Source organism: Geospiza fortis, unplaced genomic scaffold, assembly GCF_000277835.1.
Source record: "Geospiza fortis unplaced genomic scaffold, GeoFor_1.0 scaffold114, whole genome shotgun sequence".
Taxonomy (NCBI): domain Eukaryota; kingdom Metazoa; phylum Chordata; class Aves; order Passeriformes; family Thraupidae; genus Geospiza; species Geospiza fortis.
This window is the reverse complement of record NW_005054383.1, coordinates 1,104,456-1,121,472: the sequence shown is the minus strand read 5'-3', so window position 1 is coordinate 1,121,472 and position 17,017 is coordinate 1,104,456. Positions and strand designations below refer to the sequence as shown.

The 17,017-nt window shown below is 52.7% G+C and overlaps 1 protein-coding gene across 1 annotated transcript in view; it reads left to right on the top strand.

Moving 5' to 3' along the window:
- Nucleotides 1–13,943, top strand: part of RAB40C (RAB40C, member RAS oncogene family) — a 38,186-nt gene extending 24,243 nt beyond the window's left edge. Inside the window, exons 5-7 of the mRNA XM_005425236.2 lie at nt 8,513–8,590; nt 8,986–9,208; nt 10,985–13,943. Coding sequence (XP_005425293.1) covers nt 8,513–8,590; nt 8,986–9,208; nt 10,985–11,265 — 582 coding nt within the window. The 3' untranslated portion in view covers nt 11,266–13,943. The remainder of the gene's footprint in view (nt 1–8,512; nt 8,591–8,985; nt 9,209–10,984) is intronic.
- Nucleotides 13,944–17,017: the final 3,074 nt, after the last annotated feature.

The following is a 17,017-nucleotide window of genomic DNA, read 5'->3' as shown; positions in this document are numbered from 1 at the left end:
TTTTGCCTGTGTGCAGCCACTGTGCACTGTGGTAACTCCCCTTGGTGTGACCTGGGAGCTCCTCAGAGCAAGTGTCTTGGCAGAGACACTGCACCCTCAGAGCCTGAGCTCGTACAGCACACCTTGCACCTGCTGCTGCCACAGGGCAGACTGGGGCACAGGGCAGGGCTGAAATGAGCAGTGAGGAGAACCCTCCAGTTGGATGGGGAGAGGGACACACGTCTGTCTGGAACCTGCATGGAGCTATGAGGCACCGGCACAGCACCTCCATGTGATTCCTGCAGCCTGTTCTCCCTGGGCACTACACTTGGGTGCCACAAGGTGTCGGGTACCTGGCTGCCCGCAGGCTTGAAAGGGATTGATTTTCTCTTCCTTCCTCAAAGTGAAGCTCTTGACCCTCTTCAGCTGTATTTATCAGTATTGCTGCAGGAACTCTCACCTGAACATCAGCAAGGTTTGCCTCATCCATCTCACTGCCTACCCCTCCCAAGGAGTGAGTCTGAGAAACAGTGAACCTCATCAGCCAGGCAGGGGGACCTCTAGTGGGAGTGCTTTATAGAACCATGGAATCACTAAGGCTGAAAAAGCTCTCTGAGATCATCGAGTCAGACCAGGAACCCAGCACTGCCAAGGCCCAGCTTAAACCACGTCTCTCAGCACCACATTCTACGTGGATTTTTTTAACATCTCCAGGGATGGTGACTCCACCGGTGCACTGGACAGCCTGTGCCAATGCCTGACCACCCTTTTAGTGAAGAAATTACCCCAAAATGCAATCTAAACCTCCCCTAGCACAACTTGAGGTTGCTTCTTCTCACCCTGTCACTTGTTACCTGGGAGAAGAGACCAATCCCCACCTGACTCCCAGCTCCTTTCAGGAAGTTGTAGACAGCAATTCACTGCTGAATGCTGGGGAATGGAGCTCCCTTGCACAGCAAGGTGTAGCTCATACTTTGCCTCAAGTCTGCCCTCTGCTTGTGCAACAAATGCCTTTTCCAAAGTGCTGTTGTGACGCCTTAATCCTGGTCTGCACAAACAGTCAATGCTTAAAAGCAGCAAACCAGCCCTAAGGAGCAAGGCTGCCTAGGATGAGGAGAGGTAATTCCCAAGGGAAGTCTCTCGGGGCCCTCTGGAAGTGCCCAGGAGATGAGCACAGGGAAAGTGCCTCTTGAAAATGGCTGGAGTCCTTCTGCAGTCTTGTCCAGGTGGCTCGGAGTAAAACTCAGATTGTTTTCAGCCACAAGTGGTTGGCTCCCATGTGATGTTCCAGTGTTATTCCTGTATTAACAGGAATACAGATACCATGTCTCTTAAATAACTCACCACAACTTTTAGTGGAAGAAGAAAATACCTAAATTTGTACTCTGAATGGTCAACCAAAGCAAGAGGACTGTTTATTTTGCATAACAAATGCCTGTGTGACTGCAAGGGTGGACTTCCAACACCTCCAGTTATTTTCAGTATGCAGAAGCTGACTTCTTCTGGCATGGCCTTAGCACAAATACAGCATAACCTATGTGGTGTTGGCAGAGAAACACAGAAATGCTTCTGAGTTCTCTGATTTAGAATTATGGAATGATTTGGGTTGGAAGGGACCTTAAAGCCCATCCCATTCCATCCCCTGCCATGTCCAGGGACACCTTCCACTGTCCCAGGCTGCTCCAAGCCCTGTCCAGCCTGGCCTTGGGCACTGCCAGGGATCCAGGGGCAGCCCCAGCTGCTCTGGGCACCCTGTGCCAGGGCCTGCCCACCCTCACAGGGAACAATTCCTAATTCCCAAGATCCCATCCAGCCCTGCCCTCTGGCAGTGGGAGCCATTCCCTGTGTCCTGTCCCTCCATCCCTTGTCTCCAGTCCCTCTGCAGCTCTCCTGGAGCCCCTTTAGGCCCTGCAGGGGCTCTGAGGTGTCCCTGGAGCCTTCTCCTCTCCAGGTGAGCACCCCCAGCTCTCTCAGCCTGGCTCCAGAGCAGAGGGGCTCCATCCTTGGAGCATCTCCATGGCCTCCTCTGGATTGTTACAAGATGCCCACATCCCTCTCATGCTGGAGGCCCCAGAGCTGGGTGCAGAACTCCAGGTGTGGTCTCCAGGGTGTATTCAGGGCTGTGTGCTGCCGTGGCTTCTTAGCTGCAGCTGTTTGCTTTCCTTTCTACTGTCTTGGAATCATCAGACTTGAAAACTTCTGCTGTGGGAAGGCTGATGCAAATCCCCTTGGAGGCCACAGAAACAGCTTATTGAAACAAAAGCCAACAGCTCAGGAAGAACAAATCCAGCAGAGGAAAGAGGTGCCAGCTTGGGAAAAGCTCTGTTTGAAGTTCAGTGTGATATTTGTACAAGAACAGATTGGTGTAAACTGGCCTTGAGCACCTTCGTGCTGAGAATTAGTGGAAGGTTCTCACTGAATAGAGGACTAAAGAGCTCAAGGGGAGCTTGAAGAATGAGCTTCCAGAGAGAACCTGTGCAGGTTGGCTGTGAGAGCAGGAGGCTGGCTCAGCAGCCTGGCAGCCCTTACCCAGGTCTGAATAGCCAGTGCTTAAGAGAACACTTGGTATGAAAAGTACCTCCAAGCCAGGGAAGCATGCCTGACTTTCCCACACACTCTTTATTGTTTCTCAAGTGTAGTGATAAAACTGAATTTTCTGAAGTAGACCCTGAAGAGGTTGCAACATGGAAGAACAGTCTCCAGACAGCGAGCAGACCTTGGGAGTTCTTTTTTCCCTCATGGCACAGCCTGGTGCAGTGCTCAGGCTGAACTTCTGGCTGGTCCCTCCCCAGGGAAAGGACTCGAGTACCTTGATGCCTTCCCCAGTTTCACCTCCACACCACTGGCCTGGGTCCTGAGCCATGTGACTTTCACATTCAGCAGGAGCTTCTTCCTCTTGAATTTATCTGCAGTAAAACATCCTTGATGAGCTGAGAGCCCTGATGAGCTGGCTCTGAGCAAGAACCAGCCCCTTCTTCCAGCATGATTGCCTCAGGGTTTGCTGTGAGGATCACAGGGCTCTTGCCTTCCTCCCTGCCCTGCATTAGCAGATCTGATCTTGTCAGGGACAGAGCTCTTGGGCTCCAGGTGGAGGCTTGTGGTGCTGGTGTGCCTGGGAGCCCTCTCCTTTTCTCTTACTTCCCTAGGTGTTGAGTTTCCACTTCATCCCCTTCTCTGTTGGGTTCTGATGGGCCAGCAGGTCCTGAGCACATCACTTCAGGGTCTCCTTTTGGGGCAAAAGAGGAGCATTTGTGTCTGGGATAGCAGAGCACTGGCCTCCAGGCACAGATGGGGCAGGGGGAGTGTGCAGCCAGTCATGGTGACTGCAGGGCCAGGGAGGAGGGAGAGATGGGAACCAAGTAGTGCTGTGCCCTGCAGAGCCAGCTTGGGCAGTCTGGAGCTTGCTGTGCTGCAGAAGGATTTTATGTTCATTGTCACAGCATGGGGTACAGTGAAAAGGATATTTAAGCACACCTTTAGTGTGCTTAAAGGTGCTGCAGAAACCTTTTTTGCTCTTGGGCTCCTGTTCCTTTTCTGCTTGGCTTCCAGGTCTCAGTCATTGCAGCAGGGCTGGCTCGCTGATCTCGGCTGTTTGAGCAGCTGTGACTGTTCTGGCTGCTGTGAGCAAATGCAAACTATTCCAAGAGTGATCACAGAGGGGAGAAAGAGCTGTGGTGGTGCTTCCTGATCCAGCCAGGAAGAAGCAGTGTCAGGATTGTTCCTGATGTCCTCATATGCCAGTGATTTAAACTGTTTCTGAAAGTGTGGCTTGCCAAACTCTTCCCAGACAGTGTGATAAAATGCTCCCATCTTGCAGCAAAGCTGCAGCCCTAAAGAAATGATGAATATTGTTGAGTTCAGCTTAGGCAGGTGGTTTGAGGAGCTGCTGTTTATCCTGTTCAGGGCTTCTTAGTATGCAGGAAGGTGGTGGATTTTTGGCAGCTCAGCAGACTCAGGTGTAGATTGAGCTCTCCCTTATGGCTTTTTTGGTTACTACAAATACTTCACCTGCCTTGGGTCATTCAGACAGGATTGTCCAGCTGCTGGAGGAGCCTGCCCTGCCTGCAAAATACTTATCAAAAGCTCAGTGATAAATACCCCCTGATGTTGGGAAGAGGTTTGGCAGCAGGATGTCACTGCCCATGAGCCAACGTCTGAGGTGCCAGCTGGAAAGCCACGATCAAATGGAGATGTGAAAGAGCAGGCAGGAGACAGAGTGTTCTGGTTCCTGTCAGCACTGGACCTTCTGGTTAAGGTTTATTGCATCCTGTGGGACAGAAAATTCACTCTGAGGGGCTCTTCAGCCTTCTTCAGCGGCAGCTTTTTTCCATCAGTGGAGAATATCAGCAAGTGACACTTTCCTGGCCACCCTATCACCTGCCTGCATTGGGCTGAGGTCCTTGGCAGTTGTGCAAGTGTTCCTAGCAGCTTCTTGTGTGCTGGAAGCCCCTAAAGCCATCTGGGAAGCCTTTTTGGACAAGCCTGCTTTGCATTGAGAGTGTGCAAGCTGATTTTCTCTTACCTTTAAAACCTTTTTGCTTATAAACCTGGTCCAAACCTGCTGCAAGCAGGCAGAGATGATATTTCCCCACCAGCACCTCAGTTACATGGACAGATAGATCTTTGTGTGACTCCTGCTGGAAGCAAATTTGGGGTTTGGCAGAGTAAGTGTCCACATGTGCTGCTGGATGCAATAACTGGTGGTCTGTCTGTGTTCCTTGTTCACTATGGGAGGCACTCATGTGGAAATTTCTGTCACTGGCTGCTGAGGGTTGTGCCAATCTCAGTAGTGTGGAACAAAACCAGAGTGGGAATGAACTCTGAAAATCCAACTGTGAAAAGACCCCAGATGGATCTGGGGATGAGTCCAGTCAGCTTCTGCCTCCACAGAAGCTGTAGGCAGGCTGAGGAGGAAAAGAAGGAAGGCTTTTGGAGGGTTGTGAGGGGTCCAGGTCTCCTTGGTCTGAGAATCTGAGCGTGGAGCTTTTCACTCCATACTGTGGGAACCTGGGGTACATAATGGTACAAAAGGGCTTTGTGAAACTAAAAATTGAAAGCTGTGGAGATAATAGGGTGTTGACAACCATCTAAGCACTTAGAGAACAAATTAGGCTGCAAATAGGAAACTGTTCATTTGTTGAGTTGAGGAAATTAAAATTCTGTGCATGTTATTCCAAAGGAGACTTTAAAAAACCTGACAGATCTTACTTGGAACTGTCTGCAGAGATGGAGCCAGCCCCCTCCCTGTGCGTGGCTGAGTGCAGTTCTCTCTGGGGCAGAAATGGCAATGACAGTGGATTTGGGATGCATGCTCTGGAACCGTGGTGTCTGCAGCATGTCACTGCTACTTGGAAGCAGTGTGAGTTATCTGACGCACCAGGAGCTGGCCAGGGGTTGAGCAGCCTTCTTCCTGCCCCTGCTGAGCTGCAGCGCAGCTGGGCTCCATACCCAGCTGGGCTCCAGACCCAGGGATGGAGCAAGGCAAGGGGGCAACTTGGCCTCGGTGTCTTCTAAGCTTTGAGAAGCTTTCCTGGACGGTGTGCACTCCCAATGTGGGTGCTGGAGCCATGGTGTGGCTTGGAGGCTCAGCTGGCAGACAAAGGGTCATGTTTTGCATTTAGAAATCGTGGTCTTGACCTTCTACCCTGCTGAGAAAGTAGGGGTGTGTTTTTGCTGAAGTTTTATCCTTATTCCTATTCAAAGAAGATCCAGGCAGAAGCTGCCAGCAAGTTTAAAAACTCTCTCCTCCTCAGGCATAGTCCTGGCAGAAATAATCGTCACAAACTAGGTCTTGGGTCTGTTTTTCTTGGCTGAAGGAACTTGTCAATCCAGAAATGAAGCAAGTAGACTTTATTTATCTTGCTGGCCATTTGTGTTGGAAGGGGCTCATCAAACCCTTTGCTTCGTTATTTCCTGACTGTCATTAATTCTCACACACAGCCTTGGAAGCTGGAAATCAAAACAAATAGAGGAAAAATTAAAAGAAAGCTCAGAGTCTTTTTTTTTTTATATGCAATTAAAATGTGATGTATCCTGCTAGTGGGTATTTCCAGATTGGGTCCTTGAGAAGCAGTGTCTTTGGTTTTGTGGCATTTTTTAATTACAGAAAATCATTACTTCCTTCTTATTTTTCCTCTCTAAATCTAGGAGAAACTGTTCCTTTTCTCCTCCAAAACAAAACCAACCTCCATTTCTTTTGATTATGAAGTTTTTGGACTGTCCTAGAAATGAGACTACAAAAAATTACGGACTCTAGGTAGGAGCTCCAGACTTTCCTTGAAGGAAACTGAAGATGCTTCCCCCACCCCACAGATACTTCTGCCATTATGTAAACTCACCATCAGGTCCTACAGAACAGCCTCACACCCAGGCTTGGAAGGGCTTGCTCTTTGTGTTGGACTGTCAAACATGAAGCCAACCCATCTGGCTTGCCTTTTGTGCCCTCTGCCCTTCTATTTTTGTGCATTTGAGCCTTTCTGTGGGGTTACAAATGCAGACGTGGAGATGCTGGAGGGCCAGCGAGGACAGAAAAAACAAACTTCACCTGGAGAGGGACTGCCTGGGGTGGAAGCAGTGGGCAGGGAGGCTGGGGGTGCAGCTCAAGAATCAGAATTATTCTGCAAGGAACAATCTGAATTGTTATAAAATTATAAAATTGGTCAGGCTTTGAGAGCTGCTTATTTCAGAAGAGCTGAGAGAAAGGCAGACAAGGTCGAGGCACACCCAGTGCATTCCAGGAAGGGCTGCTGTTCCACAAGAGGGGGAGCAGTGCTAATGCCAGCTCCAGATGTGACTTTATTATGAGGATTCAGGGGCCTTTGTGGCCCAGATGCCAGTTTATCATTCCTGTGCGCTTGTGCTTCACATTTCATGTTAATGGTTTGGGGTTTTTTTGTAAATTTGAAGTATATCATACACAGAGCTCCTGCACAGGCTCCACTCAGTTCACCACGGGGGCTGGCAGCAGCAGGGACTGTAAAGCTGGGGTTTGGGAGGACTGGGTAGCTTGTGCTTCCCATCTGTGTAGCACACCTTTCATTTCAGTGGGCAAAGGAGCAGCTCCACATGTACATGAGGGTGCTCCATGGTCCCTGACTCGTACCAGGGCTGATGCTGGGAGTGTCTCAGCTCTCTTCTTCCCTGTGCTTAATCCATAGAGAGGACTGGACTGAAAGCTGAGACCTTCCTTTGCAATTTAAGATCTCTGCCTATGCTGGGGCTTTGCTATAGGGGATGGCTGTTCCTGGAGGATGCCCCTGATTCAGGGAAGGTTGATTGTGCAGAACTTGGTGCTCAAGGGTCTGGTTTGGTTTGTCCTTACTCTTGCTGCTGCTGGGTTCCCTTTCATCCAGTGCTGCCTTCCCAGCTGGGTTCCTCCTCTCTCAGCACAGCATCATCTCCTCCTCCCTAGTTCCCATTCCAGGCATCTTGTACTGTGATTCTGCCAAGTCAGCTTGGAGTGCCTGTTGTCACTTGGAATGTCCTTTATTGCAAAGAAGAGTGACAAGAAGTCAGAAAAATAATGGGAGGGTTGCAGAAAGGCTCTACTAAGGACAATTCCATAAATGCTGTCTGTGCCCAACTGGTACCAAGCAGCAGCTCCTGACTTGTGTGCCTGCAGGGCCAGGCACAGCCTACTTTCCTTGTGTCTGTCCTCAGAAATACTCAGATTCAAGAGAAGCTCATTTGCTGGGAGATGCTGTGGACCTGAGTGATGGCCAACGGTCTGGCCATGCTCCTGGGTCCTGCCAGCCCAGCCTGGGGTGAGATGGAGACTCCTCAGAGCTGTTCCTTGCTTTTCCTGCCTTGAGTCATGCCTGTGCTGCTGCCAGCACCACATGCTGCACCTCAGGAGGTGACAGGGAAGCAAGTCATGGATGTGGTGTTCAGGGACAGTGGATGGCAATGTGAGGATGCTGTAGGTACCTCTGGCCTGAAGAAGGTGTTCTCTGCCAGCATGGCAGTGACAATAGAAACACCTTCAGTGAAGTCTGGATGGATCCTGGTCCTGAGAGCTCAGTCTGTGGAGATACTGTGGTGCTTATCAGCATTATTCATCTTCTTCCTTGTCAGCAAAGGGCTCACAGTGACACAGGTTCTGGTGAAGAGGGGTGTGCTTGAAAATTCCTTCCTGTCCTGCTGCCACCTCACCACTGACTGCAGCTGTTCTGTGTAAGGGGATAGAAAAAAAGGTGTGTTTCTGCCTCAGCAAGTTTGTGTCAGAGTTGTGACAGGAGAAGGGTATGTTTTGCTCCTTCAGATACAGCCACCAAGGCAGTTCCTCCTCCTGTGTAGAGACTGCAGCTTTGGAAATTATTTGTCAGATACCAGAGCCAAAACAGGAGTAAAACGTTCCCTAATGACCTGGGACTGCATTAGCACAGCCCTGTTGTCTCAATTTTTGCCCCATCAGCACACAAATGGTGCGGCTGGAGCAATGTTCTGTCCCTTTGGGGGTCTGTTAGGGGTGTCCTGCCCCTTTTATGGTGCCTACCATGGAACTTCCTGATTGCTTCTGATTGTCTTCCACCAGGGAATTCTCTTGGTGTACGACATCACTAATCGCTGGTCCTTTGATGGGATAGACCGATGGATAAAGGAAATAGATGAGGTGAGTGAATGGAGGAACACATGCATCTAGAGCAGAGACATGGGGAGGTGTCACCCAAGGTGTTACCTGACATGGGGACAGGAACAGCTCTGCTGTGGAGGGAACACAATGGCAGTGCAGTCATAAGTGGAGCAAAGCATTAAGTGTCTGGCCTTCACCTCTGTAAATCTGGACTAGTAGGAAATGGCTCAGGAATGGTCAAGAAAAGACAGGAAAGTTCCCTCAGAAATGAATGGACTGGGAGGTGACAAATTAGGTGTCCCCACTACAGAGAGGTGCTGCTGGGCAGTCCCTCAGCCACAGAGCAGCTTCTATTTATTTTCCCTTCCCTGCTACTGCAGCTAAGCAGAACGCTGGGTGTAGCCATGATTTCTTCACTCCTTTCCTTGCTCCAGCACGCCCCAGGTGTGCCCCGGATCCTGGTGGGGAACCGGCTGCACCTGGCCTTCAAGCGGCAGGTGCCCACGGAGCAGGCGCGCGCCTACGCCGAGAAGAACTGCATGACCTTCTTCGAGGTGAGCCCCCTGTGCAACTTCAACGTCATCGAGTCCTTCACGGAGCTGTCCCGCATCGTCCTCATGCGGCACGGCATGGAGAAGATCTGGAGACCCAACCGAGGTCAGTGGGCAGGAGGGTGCTCGGGGGGAGCCCTGGGGCTGCCCGGGTGGGAGCTGTGGAGCTGTGGGAGCTGCACCCACCAGACGTGGGGGAATGCCTGGGGCCAGGCAAGCTGAAGCTGAGCCAGGAGCTGCCTGTGCTGGCGTAGGGATGGGCAGCTCCAGAGGGCAGTTCAGCAAGTCTGGGACCTCAAGTGCTCTGGGGCATCCTCTGCCTTTCCACTTACTCTGGATGAGGCTAAAGGCAAATAAGCTCCCACATTGAAAGTACTTCAATCAAACGGCTGTGTGGGATAAATCCAAGTGTAAGCATCTCACTCCTTGCCCTTGTCTGAGCCTGTCTTCTTTGTTTTGGAGGGAAGCAGAGTGTGCCCAAGGAGCTGAAAGGAACTGAATCTCATCCCTGCTGTCAGCCTGCAGCAATGGGCTGGGTTATTCCATATATCCAGGCATGTGTGCCACAGGGAGGGAAACCACAAGCAGATTCCCTGTTACATCTCAGCCTGTTGAGTTTGAAGCAGAATAATCTCACTTCCCACATTATTCCTGGCTGGAGGTAGCAGTGTGTCCCACTGCAGTCTGAGCAGCAGCAGATCTGTATTTGTGGGGTGACCTGCTCTCATATGGACCTTTGGCTCCTGCTCATCGGGATGAGAAAATCCTGTTTGCCAGCCCCAGTCACCAAATTTTCTGCCTGGGCTCCTGTCCCCAACCTGGCTGCTGTGCCATGGTCTGCAGGTCACAGGGATGGTGGGCAGGGATGGGCTCAATGCACAGACCTTTCCTGCATCTTTTCCAGAGGATTTGTGACTGCAGACTGCCTGCTTGGGAATGGAAAGGGCAAAAGGAACGGCCTCAGACTGTGCCAGAGGGGGTTTAGATTAGACATTAAGGGAAATTTCCTCACAAAAAGAGTGGTCAGGCACTTAACCAGGCTGCCCAGGGCGGCAGTGGAGTCACCATCCCTGGAGGTGTTCAAAAAAAGATGCAGATGTGGCACTTGGGGACACGGGTTAGTGGAGGCATTGGCAGTGCTGGGAGAATGGTTGGACTCGATGGTCTTAGAAGGCCTTTCTAACCGAAATGGTTCTGTGATTGCATGAACGGGGGCTCCCTAGCAGGGAGTGGGGATCTGCCTGCTCGGGAATGGCAGCGTGGCTTTGGCAGGCAGGAGGATAACGAGTGCCCTCGTGTGGCCCCTGGCTGGGAATTCCCCGGCAAGGAGAGGGACTTCCCAAGGCAGGCTCACATGGTGCAGGCTGAGCTGGGAGGATGCTGGGAAACTGGGACGGGCAGAGTGGCGTTCTGAGTGTTCTGGCTTGTTGGGGTCTCTGCGGCCTGGGGGTTCTGCAGAGAGCTGCCCCCTGAGCAGATCCCAGCTGACACTGTCCTGTTTCAGGTCTTGCTGACCCTGTTGCTTCTTTCCCAGGCATGTCCTGGTTGCCAGAGGATGGGTTGAGAAGCCAAGTGTCTGTCAGGAGTGTGAGCCAGGCTCTGCCAGCCCCGGGTGCTGAGCAGAGAAGGACTGGCAGTGCCTAACCCTCTGTTCACACCAAAGCTGGTGTCTGGCAAAGCACAAACCTCCCAACAGCAAAGCTCACCTTGATTTCCCAAGCTTTTGTCCTAAATACCCTGCTCCCTACTCCCAGCTCCTGTGCAATCATTATTGACGTATCTCCGTGAGAAGCTGGAGCTGTGCAGTGTAAGGAATGGTTGTGGGGAAGGGCAGTCCAGGAGATCTCCTGGCCCTTGACTGTGTGGTCCTTTCTCCCCGCAGTGTTCAGCTTACAGGACCTGTGCTGCCGAGCCATCGTGTCCTGCACCCCGGTGCACCTCATTGATAAGCTGCCCTTGCCCGTCACCATCAAGAGCCACCTGAAATCCTTCTCCATGGCCAACGGCATGAACGCCGTGATGATGCACGGCCGCTCCTATTCCCTGGCCAGCAGCGGGGGCGGGAGCAGCAGCAAAGGGAACAGCTTGAAGAGATCCAAATCCATCCGGCCGCCCCAGAGCCCCCCACAGAACTGCTCACGCAACAACTGCAAGATCTCTTAGCAGGATGGGCACCCCGAGCTTCTGTCGGATCCACGCCCGCCCGCCCATGTACAGCTGTTTGCACACTGAACCCTTCTCCACTGGATCCTTTCAGATGGGCCACGGTTGCTTTTCCAATGGCACGCACGAGCGTTAGGAATGTGCTCACGTTTTGGCTTGGCATAGGAAGAAGCATGGTGCCGGCTGGATCCCGCAGCGCTGGCGGGGAGAGGATCTGCCAAGTGACCCTCCAAGAATGCTTTGGGCTTTGCCTTTTGGCCTAGGGTGGAAAATTCAGCAGCTGCCGGGTTAGGGAGGGGGGAAGGGGAAAAAAAGCTCATCCAGTCTCAATGGAGCAATGGATTTAATGGAAGATTGAGAGGCTTAAGGGAGTAGGCAAGGAGAGTCTGTGCTGCAACTTTAACTCTTGGCCTCCTGAACAGATTGCTGATGCAATAGTGGTCATTGGATGTAGACAAGAAGAAGCAGGGATGGGGGACTAATGACAGTTTTCACCAGGATGTTAACCTGCTGTTGCCAAAAAAAACCAGAAAACAAGGCAAGAGTTGGCCAATTGGAAAGGGGAAGGCAGCACTCCGTTCGCCGCCTTCACTTATTTATGTAAATATTATACATATATATAAATATCACTTGTTTTTTAAGGGTTTTTTTAAGAAGCAGTCAGGGAAAATTTTATGCAGCCATGTAAATACAAGCACTGGATTGACTTTCCCAGTGTCAGCAAAGGGGACAAGTGGAGGATTTTCCAATGAAAACACATAAATGCTTTAAGAGACTTTCCCTCACCTCTGGGCTCGTGCTGGTGCTTTTAAATATTACATGTGCAGAAGGAAAGGATGACTGGCATGGAACATGCCCCATGCTGTTCTATTCCTACCGTTCACTAGAACCTGTGAGTGCTGAAGGCAGGGTGGGATGGCAGTGCATGGAGAAGCAGAGCAGCGAGGAGCGAGGCCAGGGTCCTGGGGGTTGGAGTGTTTTGGTAGGCAGGAGGAAGAGGCAGCTCTGGGGTCAGACTGAGGCCTTGCTCACTTTGTGCTTTCTCATCGGGGATTTGGGAGCAGGGGGTGGAAGCATTGTGCCTAAAGCAGAGGAAAAATGCTGAATTTTGTCCCTTATTGTTGCAAAGTCTCATCCATCGCTTCTAGTGCCCTCTATCCATGACAGCTCCTGGATCCTGGCTGCTTCCAGCTTTGCTTTCCCAAAGATGCTGCCTGAGCTCGCGCTGCTTTGGCTCCTCCTGGATGAAAGTGGGAAAGGACAGAAGTGGCTTTTCCCACTGGAGCATGAAGGAGCAGGGACTGGGAAGGTGGAAGGTTGGGGTGAGGAAATGGCGATCTCCAGGTCCCTCAGTGGCAAAATCACCTGGCTCTTGGAGCAGTCCCAGGAGACTGGGAGAGCAAACTGCTTTGCTCCATGGCATGGCTCCTGGATCTTGGCGGAGCAATAGCTTGGGATGGATCTTCTGTCAAGCAAGTGCACCTGCCTCTCTGGCTTTGTTCCACAGCTGACCTGTGCTGGAAATTCACCTGCAAACTGAGAAAGAGCACCCAGCCCTTATCCCAAAAGCTAAGGTAGCCTGGCAGTGGGGCTGGGCTATGGTGGCAGGTTCTCATGGGTGGCCAGGGTGTGTAGACCATGAGTAGCATTGTAGGAAGTGAAGTATACAGTGCTGCCGTCTCCTCCTGGGATCAGCTTGCTCTGCTCCCCCTTTCCAGGCACCTTGGGTCACTGCGTGGGCAGGATGAAGCCGCTGCAGCTCTGGTGCGGCCGACGGACCCACTGTGTCCAGGCAGCAGGGACAGAAGGGACACATCCCCCTGTGGGGACACCACTTCCCTTGCTCCCAAGCCGACCTGGGGGGTGCCAGAGGCTTCCCACTCCCCTCCCTGCAGAGCACAGCACGGGCAGGTCTCTTGGCTCGGCTCTCTCATGCTTTATCACCCAGCTCAAGTGAGCGAGGACAGAATTAAACCCCAGGCAGGTGGAGGGGGAGAGGAATCCTTTGAAGGGGTGCTTTGGCTCGAGAGCAAAGCCACAGCCGGGCTGTCCCGGTGGCACGAAGGCCGGGGGATTTGGAGAACCTGTCTGGATGGCTGGCACCTGTTTCCCATCACTTAACAGGCAGCAGAAGACAATCGCTGGCTCAGCAGCACAGGGATATACGGCCAACAGGTGACCGGCACCGCCAAGGGCGGCTCCTCCAGGAATCAGCCCCGGCCCGGCGCCGGTGTGTGCAACGAAGAGGGAGAAACGGATCCTTCCTGGAGTCACCAAGCTGCTGCATGTCTCAAAACTCGCTGTACCTCTGCTTTGGTTTGGCTGTGCCACGTGTGCCACCTCCCCACGCTGTTTCCCTGTGGTTGGTTTAGGTTTTGTCACCCTGTACAGTCTCACAGGTCCTGTCTGCAGTGGGGCTGGAAGATTTCCCTGGAGTGATTGCCCAGCAACAAACTTTTTTTATTTTTTAATTTAAAAGGAAAAGATTCTTGCATCTGATGTCAACACTAGTCTGTAGCTGCTCTCCAACACTTGTACCATTCCTGAGTTGGGTTTTTTTGGACTATCCTTTTATTTTTTTATTCCTTTGTACAGTCAGTGTTGTTTAACTGATTCTACATGGTTTTGTTTTGTATAAATTAAAGTCTTTTTGTTTGTTTTGAACTACCAGTTGAAAAGAGGAGAAGTATCCGTTTTTGTGTGGGCTGGGAAGAGGTTGAAGGGAAAAAGGTGGTGGTTTTGCCCATGCCTGGGGATTTGGGACTGTTTGTGTTACAGGTGTATATTCCCATTTCCAGGTCATCCACAAAATAACCTGAATTACGTTTTCTGGGGAGCCATGATTCCTGTTCTGTAGATGCAGAAGATAAATCTGTTCTTGATTCTCTCAGAACCACTGATTTGGGGTAGTGGAGCCCTAAGGAAACACAAACTCATCTCCAACAGGGCTGGTCCCATAGGTGGCTGGAGGAAGCCACGCTCTCCAGCAGTTTGCCAGGATTGTGCCCAGTCCCTGCTCCACAGGGCAGGACAAGTACAGTCAAACCCTAAATCCCTTCTTTGGGTCTGGTGATCCTGAGGGAGCAGCGAGTGCTGTGGCAGCCCAGACTGGAGCAAGCTGGAAGCCATCCTGGGACAAATGGGACTGAAAGGGAGAGGATGCTGCAGGGAGCTCGGAGCACCAATGTCACACCAGAGTGGCCTTTGGAGGTACCAGGAGCCCCAGAGAAGGGGGATTTGATCCTGGGGTGGAGGGAGACTTCTTGTCTGATCCCCTTCTCCCAGCCCACCTCCCCTTGACCTCCCTTTTCCCCTGCCTTCTCACTTCCCTAGGATCAGATTTTCCACTTCGTACCAGACTGGCCACGCTTGTTTTAACAGCTTAAGTAGTAATTGCTGGGGCTGGGAGGGGGCAGGGGGAAATGAGATCGTGTCTGCAGCCTGGAAAACCCTGGAGCTAAGGTGAAAGCCTGGTCAGGGAAGAGTCACACAGCCCTTTTTTTTCCTCTTTTTCTTCAGGGGGTTCTGGAAGTGTCTGTTCCCTCTCCCAGGGCCGAAACAAAGGCTGTGTGTGGTTTCAGGTGGGGTCGGGACAGCCGGAGCCCATTAGGGCGGAGCAGCGGGGGCTGCGGGGCCGCAGCTGTCTGCCTGGGAAGAGCCGGGCAGGAAAACACTGCACAGCCTGAGCCGGGTGGGAAGGCTGGGAGAGCTTCAAGGCTCTCTGCTCCTCGGAGAAAGGAGGGAGCAGGTTGCTCTGGGATGATTCAGGGCTTTGGTCACTGAGTGTGTTTCTCCGCACTCACCTTTCTGATGTGAGGTTTCTTGGGTTGGTCCCACTGTCCCACATAGGCTGGGAAGAGGTGTGACCTTCATACAAGTGCAAGATGCTTGAAAATGAGGGTGCAGCTGCCCATGGGTGCGTTGGAGGGGCAGGAGCCTGCTGGGTGCAGCAGGTTCTGGGAGCAGGGATAGGTAGCATAGCACCTTCCCTCCGGGACATGGCGCTGAGCCAATTCCTTGTCTTGGAGGGAGAAGATGAACCGTAAAACCCTCATCTGTGTCTGGGAGCTTTGAAAGTGACCCAAAAAATCCCTGTTCTAGGGTGCAGTTGGTGCCTGGACACATGGAGGCGAACAGCTGGGAACTGTTGAGATGGTGGAATTTCTGTGGGCTTGGTCAGGGTGGGAAGAGTTGCTTTGTCATTCACCTTCAGCTGAAGAAGCACTAAAAGAGGCTGGGTCGAGGTCTCAAGGTGTGGGTGAGGATTTCCAGTTGTTGGGAGCTGCTTTTCCAGCCATGCAGCAGCTGCCATTCCTCCATCCAGCCTTGCACCACTGAGGTGGAGGTTCCTGGCTTGTCCTTGCAGCTTCTGATCTTGAGCACGGGCATGAGGCACCTTGGGCTCCAGTGTGAGACACATGCCACCCTCTGGCACTGCTTCTCTGGCTCTGGAAAGGGGCAGTGGGGCAAGAACCAACCCAGAGCCTGGCACTGGCATCATGCTGTGACCACACAGAGCTCAGACATGGCTATGGGCAGAAGTCGGGCTCCAGCTCCTGTTCCCCCTTCCCTCCTGCACCCATTCCCCTGGAAGGACCCTGGGACACCCCAAAGTGGCCCTATGCCTCTGGGCTGCAGCCCTGGGACCAAGGTGCTGTGCATCTGCCATGTTGCTTCCCAGCTGGAATTTGTGGGTTTGTGGATCAGGGATCTCCAGGCAGCGAGTGCCTGGGGCCAGCTGGGTCAGTCTGGGGCTTTCAGCCTGCCAGGGCATGCAGGGTACAGGCCCTGGCAGCTCCTGGCTGGGCTAGCCTGATGCAACTCCCTGTTTGGAGAACATCAGCCTCCCCTGAGTGTCCCAGGGCAGCGTAACCTTCCCTCAGCATCTGCAGCTGGATGGACCCTTGGGAGCCTGCTTGGCAGTGGGAGGGGATTCAGGGCACAGCCATGGGACACGCTCCAGCCCTCCGTGCATGGCCATGGCCAGCTGGGGACAGACCTGGCTGTGCTTCGGGGTTTTGGGTCCCAGGGAGCCCCAGAATCACCATGGGCAGCCCAGAGGCAGCAGCAGCGCAGCCGTGTGCTGTTGGGCAGGGCTGGCAGGGGCGGTCACAGCGCTGTCAGTGCTGCTGGCTGGAGGTCACTGTGCCAGAGCATTGTGGCTGCACCTTGCTCACACCAGCGTGGGGTGCTGAGGGTCCCCCGAATCACCTGGTCTGGGGCAAAAGGGCTTCCCCGAGGAGCCACAGACTGGGGGAGCACCAAACCATTACACGTGACAGCAGCTCTGGAGTGGGGGTGCGTTGGATCACCCCCACCACAAAAAAAACAACAACAACAACAACAAAAAAAAAACCAACAAAAAAAGGAAAGGGCTCCCACGGTTTTTTTTTTTGTCCTCTCCACCACGTGCTCCCCAAGAGGGGAGAATGGAGATGCTGAGCTGCTCCCTGGGGCAAGAGGCCCTCGGGTTTGCTGTTTCACAGGGGCTGCAAACCCCCCTCAGGGCTGAGGCTCTCACCAGAGCCGGAAGAGTTAATGCTCCCAAAATGCCATTAAATGTTCCTGCTGCAGGTCAGTCTCCATCGGGGATTAGGGGGATCTGGCCTGGGAGCCGGGGCCGGCTCCTGCCAGCTCTGGGCTGGTGCGGGACGTGCTGGTTGAGCCCCAGCACAACGTGCCGGGGTCTGGTGTGGCTCAGGAAACATCCTGGCTCTAAATCATCGGGGAGGGAGGGCTGGGAGCCCCGGGG